Below are 14113 nucleotides of genomic sequence, written 5' to 3' on the forward strand. Positions count from 1 at the left end.
CCAGTGAAATATATTTATGTTTGTGGTTGTAATGTGACAAAATATGGAAAAGTTCAAGGGGTATGAATACTTTTGCAAACCACTGTATATAGATATACTGTATATCTGAACTGATAGGCCTTCTCTGCTTTTGCTTTAGCTTCTGTCTGCTGCGGAGGACTCTTATGTCAGAGTGTGGCACCTGGCCCTGACACCAGAAACCAACACTGTGGAGGTCACTGATTATTGCACTTCCATATTTAAATATCGGCTGCTTTTCATTTTATTTCAGACAATTTATCACTTTTCCAAAATAAAAATCTGGCTTTGTTCATTCATTTTTACCCCCCTCACTTTTTCCTCATTTCCCTTCTAGGTTGCTCATTTGCATAACGAGTGTGTGACGGATACACAGATCTGTGGTGCCAAGTTTTGTGACGGCGATGGATATGCGTTTGCGGTGACGGGCTACGATCTGAGTGAGATTATCCGCTATGTGCAGTCGTAGGTCGTTGCCAGTGTTAAAACTAAGCATATGAGGGTAAATTTGTTTAATGGATTTTTGGGGAAGTATTTTTGTGTTTGTATCTTTACAGAAGTTAGAAGAATATAGCCAAAATATTACAGTTTGTCTAAAGATTTTGTACATTATATATTTACAGTGTTGTGTAGATGCAGCTTAAAAAGTCATTCCATGATGTGTAATTTCTAATTTCAAACAACAGTAAATATTTTATTTAAAATGATGTGTTTTGTGTTACAATTTGCATTTCAGCTGTAAAGGGACAGTGGGTCTTGTGGTCTAATTAGAGTCCACTAGAGGGCAGAGTGGAGTTGCTTCAAATATTTATGCCATAAAGATGGGTCATTTGAGAAAGTCCACAAAGTGAACTGGGTTCTGCTGCATGCAGGGCTCACGTCTGTCATATCAGCTGTTAAACCTGAGCAGTCCACTGAAAGGAGGTCACATTTTTAATTGGCTTCTTATTTATTTACCTTTTCTTGTTCATAATTTTAGCTTATTTTACGGCACACATTATATTCTCTGTTTAAAATAATGCCTATTTATACTTTAAACCTTTATTTTATATATACTGTATGATTTTGGTAGCTACATGTTATATCCCTCTGTTCAAGTTTATTTTTGTTAAAAGAAAACACTATTGTATGGAGTTTATTACATCGAACTAGAAAGAAATTTATTATATAAGAATATAAACAACTAAACCAATCTATTCTCATTGTTTCTGAATAACCTTGCAAACAAATGCTAGACTAAACATTTCAAATACAGATATTGTTTTCTAGGAATCAAGATGTCCTGAAATAAACCTTACAAATAGAGCAGAGCAGCAGTATTGGTTCTGTTTAACACATGTAATAAGATGTTTTCTTTCCCCCTTTTTTTTTGTCTTTTTTTAGTTTCCCATCAGGTATCATAATCCCATCTTATTGTGACAAGATAAGAATCAGGTCAGTGAGGAATTGTGCAGCGTTTATCAGTCCAGGCTGAACATGCATTAAATCCCCGAGTTCTAGTCTTTTTTTGGTTTGCAATCAACACTGGTCACATAACATCAGCTGACGGGACTGTTTTGAACCCGCACACATGGCGAGTTATGTAACTTAAATTTCATAGGTGCCAAATGACTTGTCGTGTTACTAATTTGACTAGATCAAACGTAAAGTAGAAATGTGCTTCACAATGGCACTAGCACACATGCCCTTTTTTTTATGGATAATCATTTTCAGTATGTAATGAGCTATACCTCGAACAGACTGGCAACCATTCTGGCTCGAGAGGACCAAACTGTCAAAATGAGGATTCTAATGGCATGGACACTGTGGTTACATAACTAACTGGAACAGAGCAGAGGGAGGGAAAGGTTGATGAAAAATGATATACGAGTGAAATGGATGACAGAAGGTGCAAATTTTGCACAAAGAGCCTGGTTAGAAATGGGCGGAAAATATAGGAAAAAAAAGAAAGAGTTAGATGATTTGATTTCTTGTTTTTTAGATCCAAGCTGACAAACAACAGCAGTTTTTCTTGCAAACTGTGTCAACAGGGCTATGTGGGTCTAATACACAGCCCCGGGGCCACTCATGCTGCGTACTTCCACAGCACTTGTCAATAAAGTGGCTCTTGTTTGTTCAACACAGCTGAGCACACAATGCTATGAAGATCGATTCTCAAAAAGTTTTCAGAAATGAACGTGAGCCTACGGACTTTGTAGTCGTTGGTGTCAGTAAGTAAAGGTATTTGAAAACTTTTATTTTATTTATTTATTTTTTTTGGTGCCGTTGATGAAATTGAAGCGAAAAAATTGAGCAACATATTGAATGAAAGGACCTGATGTGTCGTAAACTCACCCAGCAAAACTGGTACAAGCTTTCCCTACTACGGCCTAGCCTTGACAAAATGAGCAACACTTTTTGTTCAACTCTGAAAGTCTTAAAGTATGTCAGATTCTCCTTTTAACAAAAGTAAACAAGACAAGTTTGTGCGGTAGGCTCGGCCCAAGCAGTTACTGGGTTTCGAACAATTTCATGTCCCGAAACAAGTTCAGCCATCCAGACCAGTTAAGCCTGCAGGTGTGGTAACTACCTTACCCTGACTGTGTGGTTACAGCACCGTGGATGTCTTATATTAGGTTTGTTTGTGTGTTGCCATTATTCTGGATGAGACAGAGCAATTTATGCCCTGCCCGTCTAGCGTTGTGGCAGCTGCCAAGACCTGTGCTGCTAAGCCTGCAGGGATAAAGAATCGACAAGGGGGATGAAGGACCTAAAGCCCCTCCAGCTCGCTGCCACATATACAGACCAGCCTCCCAAGGAAGAGAATGGAACGCTATCTCCCAAAAATACGATGTGTAAAAATAGATGTTTCATAGCCGACACATTGAAATGAAAAAGGTGATGTATAGGAAACTGACAGAACCAAAAGCTGCTGTTGCTGTCAGGAAGACACGTAGACGGACAATACTGAAGCAGACGATGCCAGAGACAAGCTGTGGATCCAGTGTTTAATGACTTTTGCTCATTTGCTTATTAATTTCAGGTTCAGAATCCCATTTATTGCACAATACTACCAGAGAGGCATGTGATCAGTTCTTTTTTTTAATTCAAAGTTATAAAAAAAATCGTACAAAACTGTCTTCACCACGAAGAACATTAATTCAATTATGCAACAGATGGCATGGCTCCTCAGCAATTTAATTTAAAACTAAATACAATAATACAATTTGAGAAAATTTTATACCAGAGAGAAAGCTCTCAAATAAGCTTCAACAACATGAACTACCTAAAAAGCAACATGCACAAATTTAATTAATCAACTGAGCATTGAAAGCTCCAGTAGTATCAATGACATAAATTTAGGAAATTACTTCTGCCAACCTGGTGAAGGACAAGTACAAAGCCAAATTTTGACCCAAAAAAGAGATAGATAAATGTGTTGATCAGTTCATTACCATTTAAGGGTTACCTGCTGTAAATGTCACGGATCTAATAGAATAAAAGAGTTTGGAAGTTTGTTTTAAATAATGGTCCATTGCTGGAATAACATGGTTTTTTGAGTATAATTTAAAATCCAGCGTTGATTATAAAAAATAAAAAAAAGGTTTCTTATTATTTTTACACTATCAAAAGCACAATTGGCAGAAATCATCAAAGAGAGATGAACCAGATTAAGCAGAAAGTGTTTAGCAGTGTTTAAATTTGACCTCACCTTTGGGATTACCATTAAAATGTAGAGTGACTGCAGAGGCCTGATGAGTCGGGGAAACTTGGTTAGTCTGCAAACAAATGGCAGACTAAAAATACATTTAAAAATAAAGGGTGGATACAAGTGGAATGAAACAGATCTGCTTCTTGCAACACACTGGATTAAAGTAAAGCTGGGGTAAACCCATCTGCATGAGACCGTAAGAACGAAAGTCATACACACCTTCTTCCAGCCCATCTGGGATCTGAAAAAAGGTTTAAACACTGTAATAAATTTTGAGCTGCATTATTTTTCCCCACCGTAGAAAAATATTCACAAAGGCTGAGACTCATGACTCAGCAGTCTGCAGAAAATTGAGATTTCAGTTATGTTTTCAAACAAGATTTGGTTTGTGATATTTCGTTTGAAACAAAATGTTTCGGGTTTCGCAAAGTCTTGTTTAAAAATAGGCTACCAAGAATTAAATTCAGCTATACCACAACTAGGGAACCAGCAATACATAAATGTTAACAGATCATCTGACGACGATGATCGAGTTACTGAGAGGCAGCAGAGGTGCTGATTAATAATAAATTACAGTAGGGATGCAGGAAGTTAGAAACAATGACTTTGGGAGAAATATGACCATGCAAATAACTAAACCGAACAGCCAAAACTGCCAATCCAAGAAAAAAATAATCTACTGGACAATATTACAAAATGAACAAAAAATATTATTTAAGAATCCTTTAAGCAATCATGCTTAGGCTGTCCGGACCACCCTACATAAACTCTATCACCTCTTTTGAAGACACTCACCCCCTCATCCCCCCACACACTTGCATAAACCCAGCCACATCATTTAGACAGCATGGATAGGCAAGGGGACTTAAACGCATTAGATTAAAGTAAAATAAACATGATCAGGCTCTGCCATCTGCGCTGGGATGGCACAGTTGCCTAGCACAGGCGATTGTTTGGCTTGACTGATGTTGATGTGCCGATGCTGCAGTGTGTATTTATGTATGGGTGTGTGTGCGCGCGTGCGTGCATGTGGTGGACTGTATGTACAGATGGCACCATTCAGATGATGATGGATTCATTTTTCCAGACTGTCTTCCAAACACAACAACTCAACTACTCGAACCTGAATGGCACTATTGCAGTCATTGTGTTTGATTTTGTGCATACTTTCACACTTAAGTTCGGCATGGGCAAATATTTCATTCTAATGATATAATAGTTGTATAAAAGAGAAGAATTTGTTACTGCTATTGAAATTATTTACTGTAAAAAAATAAAGAAATTTGAACCTGTAGCAGAGCATAAATGCAAACTCAGATCTGGTCAGTGTTCGTCTTTGAAGTATTTCGAACCAAATTGCAAAACCCTTTGAAAACTGACTCCCCTTTCATTGAACACCTGTCTCATTACCTCCGATGTGTGGGTGAGAGAGAGTTAGGTCGTCTCAAACTGAAGTCAGAGCAATAATAACAGCAATATCCTGGCAGTCCTTATTATAGTGCTCTGTCACAGAGACTGCTAATAGGGTTAATATGAAAGAGATGAATGAGCATCTTTAGGGCACACTCTGATTTCTGAGCTCATAAACATTTCCATCAAATGGCATGTGATGTGTTTTTTTTTTGTTTCTCTGCAAAAACAAATCTAATTTGAACCATCAGTGTATTACATTAACAGAAGAAACAGTGGTTCACACAACATGTTGCTTTTTACACAACAAAATGACTAATAAACAACTACCAAATAAAATCCCACAAGATTTATAAAATTACATGCTCTCAAATAAAGGATTCATTACCCTTAGCAAAAAGTAGTATACTTGAAGTTCATTTTAATAAGTATACTTGAGTATAAGTTCAAGTGTATCAAGTATACTTGGCACCATGTACTTGTAGTGTACTAGAAAGTATACTGATTTTATACTTGTTCATACTAAATTGGGATTTTTTTGTTTTGTTAACAAAAGTATATTTTAAGTATACTGTTATAATGTATTTTTAAGTTTATAAACTTGCCAAAAAGAAGTAAATTTTAAGTACATGTCATTAAGTACGTATACCAAAGTAAATAAAAGTTTATTTTCCTAAGTGTACTTTTATTTACCATATACACTGATATAAGTATACTAGCAGTTTACTAACAAGTATTTGTCTAGGATTAAATTGACCCACAGTAAGCTTATGAAGGTATACTCAGATGTATAATGAATGTAATCTTCTAAGTATAATTTTAGTTTATTCTTGAAATATACCACAAATAAACCAGTCTGTGTGAAAATGTGCTTTCAGTGTACTACTAAAGTTTATCTTGGCCAAAAGTTTAAACATTAATATGAACTAAGTCTACTTAAACTATTAGTATATTTTTAGTACAAGCAAAGTATAGTGTAAGATAAACTTGATTAAGTATATCTCAGATTAGTACGTAGAAAGTAAACTGGAAGTATACTGTTTTATTTTTAGTTTAAAATTAGTATACCGGTACTTAATGGATAATTGCACATACTACTTTTTGCTAAGAGTAAAAAGGCACAAATTAACACTGAACAAATTTCACCAGCCATGGTCAAATTTCATAAATCTGTTGTGTTTGAAAGGAAGGAATAAAGAACAAGAGTCTAAACTTTGGTTTTCACTTATTTTGTTTAACTTTTAAAACTTTTGGAATCTTCAGAATGTACACTCACTGGCCACTTTATTAGGTACACCACGCTAGTAACGGGTTGGACCCCCTTTTGCCTTCAGAACTGCCTCAATTCTTTGTGGCATAGATTCAACAAGGTGCTGGAAGCATTCCTCAGAGATTTTGGTCCATATTGACATGATGGCATCACACAGTTGCCGCAGATTTGTCGGCTGCACATCCATGATGCGAATCTCCCGTTCCACCACATCCCAAAGATGCTCTATTGGATTGAGATCTGGTGACTGTGGAGGCCATTTGAGTACAGTGAACTCATTGTCATGTTCAAGAAACCAGTCTGAGATGATTCCAGCTTTATGACATGGCGCATTATCCTGCTGAAAGTAGCCATCAGATGTTGGGTACATTGTGGTCATAAAGGGATGGACATGGTCAGCAACAATACTCAGGTAGGCTGTGGCGTTGCAACGATGCTCAATTGGTACCAAGGGGTCCAAAGAGTGCCAAGAAAAGATTCCCCACACCATGACACCACCACCACCAGCCTGAACCGTTGATACAAGGCAGGATGGATCCATGCTTTCATGTTGTTGACGCCAAATTCTGACCCTACCATCCGAATGTCGCAGCAGAAATCGAGACTCATCAGACCAGACAACGTTTTTCCAATCTTCTCTTGTCCAATTTCAATGAGCTTGTGTAAATTGTAGCCTCAGTTTCCTGTTCTTAGCTGAAARGAGTGGCACCCGGTGTGGTCTTCTGCTGCTGAAGCCCATCTGCCTCAAAGTTTGACGTACTGTGCGTTCAGAGATGCTCTTCTGCCTACCTTGGTTGTATCGGGTGGTTATTTGAGTCACTGTTGCCTTTCTATCAGCTCGAACCAGTCTGCCCATTCTCCTCTGACCTCTGGCATCAACAAGGCATTTCCGCCCACAGGACTGCCGCTCACTGGATGTTTTTTCTTTTTCGGACCATTCTCTGTAAACCCTAGAGATGGTTGTGCGTGAAAATCCCAGTAGATCAGCAGTTTCTGAAATACTCAGACCAGCCCTTCTGGCACCAACAACCATGCCACGTTCAAAGGCACTCAAATCACCTTTCTTCCCCATACTGGTGCTCGGTTTGAACTGCAGGAGATTGTCTTGACCATGTCTACATGCCTAAATGCACTGAGTTGCCGCCATGTGATTGGCTGATTAGAAATTAAGTGTTAACGAGCAGTTGGACAGGTGTACCTAATAAAGTGGCCGGTGAGTGTATATTAAGATAAAAAAAAGAAAAAGAGAAACCCTTTATAGTTTCACCTTTATGCAAATATATGAAAAACTAGACATTTTGTAGACATTATCATTACCTTTGTTGCAATTTAAATCAATCTGATCCTCTGAAAACAGAACTCAAACATGATTCTTAGGAGCTTTATAAAACTGAAAAAAAAAAAAAATCCACCCAATTAGGCAGAGGAAACAGCTGCTGTGTTTCTACTGCTTTTAGTTGTATTTACTGAGTCCCTGTCTCTGCCAGCTAAACTGCAATCCAGGACAAAGTAAATGATATGTGATTAAACATCAACTGGTAAATGGAGCGAAAGCACAAACACGGCGATCTGCTCATTTGTCCCGAGAAACCTCTGAGCTGTCAGTGACCCACACAGCCGTCCATTAGAGACAGTCACTCCCGGACCGCATGGCTGTTAGCATGAACAAAGAAAAAGAAATGGAGAAGAAAAGGATGTGGAAGGTCCTCCTGTTTTTTTGTGGAACCGTGCGCTGGCTTGGATGCTGCATAGTAACAAGCGTGATCAGATCATAATTGGACTCCTGTACTTTTTTTAATTAGAGCAATGACAACGCCACGATCTCGTTAATATCAATCCCTCGAACAGAAAGCCCTCTGGACTGAATTTCAAACCTCCAATTCCCCATTCAGCGTCACGACTTGCATAAACAAGAGTCTCAGAGAGAGGGATGAGGAAAGAAAGACCGGAAGAGATTTTGAGAAAAGGCATCAGAGTTTGTTTGGGGGGGAAAAAACACAGTCAAAAAGGATGTCAGGGCAGAGGTAGCTGTTTCCATAGCGACCCAAATGTGCTGCCGGTGAAGTGACGCCATTCGGGAGCGTTGCGCTGCAGCCATGCTGACATGAGCCACGCGTGCCAGTGCCTGCACGCTGACAACACGGAGCATACGCCCGTGTCTATTCATAGCACCTGTGTGACGCCCTGGGGGGAATCAGAGAGCCCAGACAGAGGGCCAGAGAGGCCAGGTGCCCGACTGGCCCAGGTCTGGTTGGAGGCAGACTGATGCATGGAGAGATTAAGGGATTAAATCTTGGCGGGGGGGATATTATTGTCTTTTTGATCTTTGTCTGCACTGAGAAAGTGGACAAAGTGACGAAACAAAAGCGTCATTTACATTTGTCTTTTTCTAACACGTATATGTGTAGAAAATGTAATTTACAAAAAGTCTGTTAGAGCTCAAGTAACATTATGTTTGGTGGATAATTGCTCAGGTATATTTTGTGTAACGGAATACTTCAAATCTTTCAAACTGGGCTTCTAATCATGTCTCAACTGTTTTGATTGATCTCAGTTTGGAAAAAATAGAGTTTAATTATTCAGAGATCAACTGAATCCAAACAGGGCTAACGTCAAAGTGAAGCACAAAAGCATTTGAAACACAAAACGATGCTGTAATAACTTAAACATTAAAGGGGAAATATTATGTGTTTCTCAGACATACATTTAAAGACTATACCATAATAAAGTATCTATGTCACCTCTAGTTGTTATTAAAATGCTGTTTTTATGTTTAAATAGAAAATAAACTTATCTTCTCATCACTTCTTCTAAATGCCTTGAAATTGGTCTCTGTCTCTTTAAGAACCACCTTCCGCTTCTGTCTGCCAATTTCTGTGGGGGGGGGGTCGCGGGGGGAGGGGAGGCTGCTGTGAGGTTTACCTGGCATCTGAAAATATATTTCCTAAAAGGTATTTTTAATCTGAAAACTGTAGTACGAAGAGCTTCACTAAGTGAGAAGTAGTGGAGCTCAGCAGACAGTTTAAGTTTCACTTTCAGTTTCACCCGAGAGCCTGCAGGAGTCAAGGTCGGGGTATGTGGGGAGGAGGAGACGGGGGGGACGGGCGCTCTGCCATGAGGAAGTTTGGCTTAAAGACACGTCCCAGGGGCGTTTCTGGTCCCAAAAGGCGTTTCTGGTCCCCACCTGTCGTTTTGCTCCTCAGCATGGCTTCCTAAAAACGCTGCAGGATTTCTCAAACATGCATGAATGAGTCAAAGCAAGGCTTTGGGAATGTTTTTTTATGAGTATAGCATTATAACATGATTTAAAAGTCAAAAAAGTTGATTTTACATGATATTGCCCCTTTAACATTTATAATGCCATCATGATGCGTTGTTCAGAATGAGGTAAAGTTGGTGAAAGGGCCAGAACCACCAAGTCAGGGTCTCTTTTGTGAGCAGTTGTTTTAGCCCAGTTGGTAATTCTGTAACACAGCTTTGTTTGAGAGATCAGACAGAAGAAAAACAGTAGCTGTGAGGCAAAGAGACACCCATTGTAGTGAGTCAGCACAAAAAAATAGAATTTACTATGTTAAATTGATGGTTTGTTTCAAATAGCATGTAAGAATGAAGGTATGGGATTCCTGTACAAAACTAACAAACTCATTTTAGTGGTGCTTGAGGTGGGTTATTTATTTGTGTGCAGAGTTGCAACACTTTGGCCAGTTATATTTAATTATTAAATGTAGCTGATGTAGGCCTTTCACACCACTGCGATCAGCAGTTTGTCTCCCAGAAAAAAAAAGACTAACAGACGGCCTGGTTAACTACACGGATCCCTCATTGTACCCCCTTTGTGCCCATGCCGCTGCATCAATACTTTGTCCACAGACAATAGAAAACTGCTGCGGAGGACACTTTGAATGAAAGACTTACTACCATTTGAAGTAGAGTGGAGAACATGAGCCCAGCAAAAACTGGGCGTGGGACTTTTGTCCTGTTGTGTTTGTCAGCTGAATTAACCAACTATTCAAAATGAACGAGCTTCTTTTTTAAGAGCTCATGGTTTATTCCAAAAGTGATTGTTACACTAGTACAACATGGTGCTCAAACACTTGTCTCCACTAGAAGAGATGTGACGTTTGTGAACGAACCAAACCTTTTAGACGGTTCTTTTAAAATGAACTGTGATAGTCATTCCTGTTTTGCTTTTGCTTGTGTTTTCCTTCTCAGACATGCACTCATTTACTTTTCCACTAAAATTAAGCTATAGCAAGCAGACAGGGGGAGTGCAGCAGTTGTTGTAAATGGCAAACAGTACGCTCAAGAGGGGAGGGATAAAAAGGCTTGACAAGTCATGTGGTACACTGTACTATGTACTATGCACGGATATAGTAGTAGTAATTACATATATGGTCGTACATCCCTGGTTGTACCATGGGACTAATTGTTCAAAACTGAATGGCATTATGAAAGGAACAAATCAAAATGATCCGGCTCCCTTCAAAAAGCCATAACTTCCATCTCCAGAGAAAACTCCCATGCTCACTGACCACAGCTCGAAGGCGGTTGCCTGGAGCTGATGTCCAGGCTGAGGTAGGAACAAGCCCGGGCAGATCGCTTCATTTACTTCATTTCACAGGACATTCATGGCTGCCTGCTGCTGCCTTGCTGAGCAGCAAACAAGGAGCTCTCAAAACTCCAGCTGTCTGTCGATTTCTTTTTTACCAGAGTAAGATTTGAACAAAGACAACTTTAAGCACACAAACGTACACAAGGTGAGATAAAAATAATGAAGTTTGTCAAAAACAATTGTCTTTTTTTAACACGTTTCTTTGTTCTTCAGGATTTTGGATGTAAAATGGTAAATGGTCTGAACTTTTCAAGTCTTTATGGATTCCAAAGTGCTTTGCACTACTGTCATTTACACACACATTCATACAGCCACAGCTGCACAGGGGCAGACTGACAGAGGTGAGGTGCCACCAGAACCTCTGACCACCACCAGCAGGCAAGGCGGATGATGTGCCCATGGACAAGACAATTGAGACGGACAGAGCGGGGCTTCGAACTGGCAACCCAGCAGTTATTGGAGGAACGCCTTACTTCCTGAGCCACTGTCGCTTCATGTTATCGGCTTTTCCCAGCTCAAGCTAATGTTCAAACAAATCAGTCAGTCAGTGTATTATACATTCTTGAGCTTTTGAGTTGCAAACAATTCAGCCAAGAAGGGATGAATTCATTGGGCTGAAACAAGAATGTGTTATAAATGTAAAGATTTTTGGTTAAAAAGTGTGGATTGTCTTGAAAAATTAAACATATTTAGTAAAACATAGCTTAAAGAAATAATATTAAAAAAACTTAATTTCAGTGAGTGATTTGTTTTAAGGAACATTTTTTGGGGGGGTATTGGTAACAAAAAGAGCTTGTCAACCTTGTTATTTTTCTCTTTTCTAGAACGAGTTCTCAGGTCATGAGACTGAGCACAGTCAGAGCCAGCAGGAGATTTGATCAACAGTTTAAAATTCCTTCAAACTGGTGTCTGCACTGAACAACAGCTGCAATCAGCATCCTCCTTGATGGTGGTTACACCTTTATCGCTGAGCCACGCATCACCCAGTAGTTTCAAAATGTGTTTTATTAGTGTAACCAGGTGTAAAAGAGCTTTTAACTAAGTATGTTTTGTAATTCTACTCTATGCTGGCCTTGAATTAACAGACTGACTTGAATAGACTTGTTTCAGTCAGAGGTACGAGCCACCAAACAACAATCAGCAATAGAGGTGGCGTCATAAAGTCTGAAGTGCCCTTGAGCAAAGCTGCAAACTCTTGTGTAAATGTTTATTTTCTATTTCATTTGCCCCAAGGTGCTTCAGATTCTGTTTATTTTATCCTCTGGTTTCATTTTTGCCTGCTAATCACTTTGTCAATCCTCGTTAGACGCTCCTTGGTTTCCTTTGGTCATTGCAGGATCTTTGTCCTATAGTTTGCTCTCTGTGGCTGCACCATTTTTATTTTTGTGTCAAATCAGTGCTGTTACTGGTCTTGTCCTGAATTCTGTTTTTAAATTATCTGCCTGCAGTGACTTTGGTTTTCTTTAAATAAAGCTTTATTGCTTTGCTTTAGTCCGTTAAAACATTAGTTTGTAATAATCTTGTTTTTTTTTATTACAAACAACTTGAAAAAAAATGTAATTTAATGCATTGTTTTAATGGAAAAGCCTGAACAATGTACTGTGTACTACAGGACTGGATCACTGATTTTGGGGCCTCATGCAGTAGGTGGGGCGTTGCCTCAATTTCTTCTTGAGAAGGAGTTGAGCTGACAGACAAAGCTCTTGATTTACTGGTCCATCTACATTCTCAAGTACACCTATGGTGTTGAGGAATGGATCAGAAAACAATGAGATTCCTGGATACAGGGGCTGAATCAAAATTCAATGTGGCTGGGCTCAGAGGAGCTTCATCGTTTGGGGGAACCACTCCTCCAAAGTCCTCTGTGACGTCATCTGGATCAAACTCAGCTGAGGTGGCTTGAGCATTTGATTAGGATCCCTTTGGGATTTTTTAAAATGAAATGTCCTATTGGGATGAGACCCTGTGGCAGACCCAAACCTTGATGAATGGACTGGGCATCCTTTGGCCTGGGAATGTCTTGAGGGAGAATTCATGGGAACAGAGATGGGTTTCCATGTTGCCTCTGGAACCACAGATAAGCCTCAGGATGGATGGATGGATGGATGGATGGATGGATGGATGGATGGATGGATGGATGGATGGATGGATGGATAATTCAATGAATGAATATATGGATCAGAAATGATTTTGTTTTAGTATTTTATGAAGCCAATTAAACTAAAGACTTTGCCTGTATACAGAGATTATACATTCAGGTTAGAAAATAACCTCATATTTTTTTAAAATTAAAGTAAAAAGGCAGCAAAAGTCTGTTTCGAAGGAGTGAGATTAGATCTGGAGTTTAAATATTATCATTTATTTAAAAAAGAGAGGGAGAAAATAGCTTCATGACTGATCACAGTTGAGCTGTAGAACTCAGTAGTTGCAGTATGAATGCAGAATGCTGATAAAAGAAAAAAGCGTATTCTCTGCTCGCGCGCAGCACAGTCCGGCCCGGTGCGTGGGGTGGGGTGGGAGTGGGCTCGTTCCACTTTATGAATGGATGGGTGTGGCGCCACAGACTATAACGAGGCTGTCGTCACGGCGCGTGATGACAGACCGCAGCGTGCTGTCGGTGAAGGATGGTCCTGAGTGAAACATCTCCGCAGCTCCGCCAGCATCTCCATCACACACCGAGGGAGAGGACAGAGACAGGTCAAACTTCTTCGAGGAGAACATTTGGTGAGACACGCAAACAGTGCTCTTCGGTTTAAAGTTTTTTTTTCTCACGTAACAATAATAGTAATAAAAATCTCTAAGAAGTAAATCATGGCGAGCTGAAGTGCAGTTTCAAACAGATCGCGCATCAGTCCGCAGACAACAGAAAGTCCCTCCTCGAGTGTGCGCAGCCCTCTGACAAAACCAACAGGAGGGGACAAAACAACTCGCATCAGGACCACAGGCAGGATGACTCGGAGCACAAAGCAAACGGAGTAGTGGGTGGTGGCGGGGGGGCTGCAACATGCAGCAGGAGTTACAATCCTCCTGGTGTCTCTCGGCTCCAGCAGTCGGGAAGATTTTGCTTCTGTCCGAAACCAAACAGACCAAGCGGATCACTTAGACTCAGGGT

The 14113-nt window shown here is 39.8% G+C and overlaps 1 protein-coding gene and 1 long non-coding RNA gene across 3 annotated transcripts in view; both read left to right on the forward strand.

Annotated features, from left to right (window-relative positions):
• wdr54 (WD repeat domain 54) overlaps positions 1–725 on the forward strand; it is a 5820-nt gene extending 5095 nt beyond the window's left edge. For both annotated transcript variants that reach the window (XM_014008374.1, XM_014008375.1), the window contains exons 9-10: positions 140–214; positions 356–725. In XM_014008374.1, the coding sequence (XP_013863828.1) occupies positions 140–214; positions 356–487 (207 nt within the window). In that variant the 3' untranslated portion in view covers positions 488–725. The remainder of the gene's footprint in view (positions 1–139; positions 215–355) is intronic.
• Positions 726–13312: 12587 nt separating this feature from the next.
• The window catches only part of LOC106517454 (uncharacterized), a 5785-nt gene continuing 4984 nt past the window's right edge, over positions 13313–14113 (forward strand). Inside the window, exon 1 of the long non-coding RNA XR_001310212.1 lies at positions 13313–13725. This is a non-coding gene — a long non-coding RNA (uncharacterized LOC106517454). The remainder of the gene's footprint in view (positions 13726–14113) is intronic.

This window comes from Austrofundulus limnaeus, unplaced genomic scaffold (genome assembly GCF_001266775.1).
Source record: "Austrofundulus limnaeus strain Quisiro unplaced genomic scaffold, Austrofundulus_limnaeus-1.0 Scaffold49, whole genome shotgun sequence".
In the NCBI taxonomy this organism is placed as follows: domain Eukaryota; kingdom Metazoa; phylum Chordata; class Actinopteri; order Cyprinodontiformes; family Rivulidae; genus Austrofundulus; species Austrofundulus limnaeus.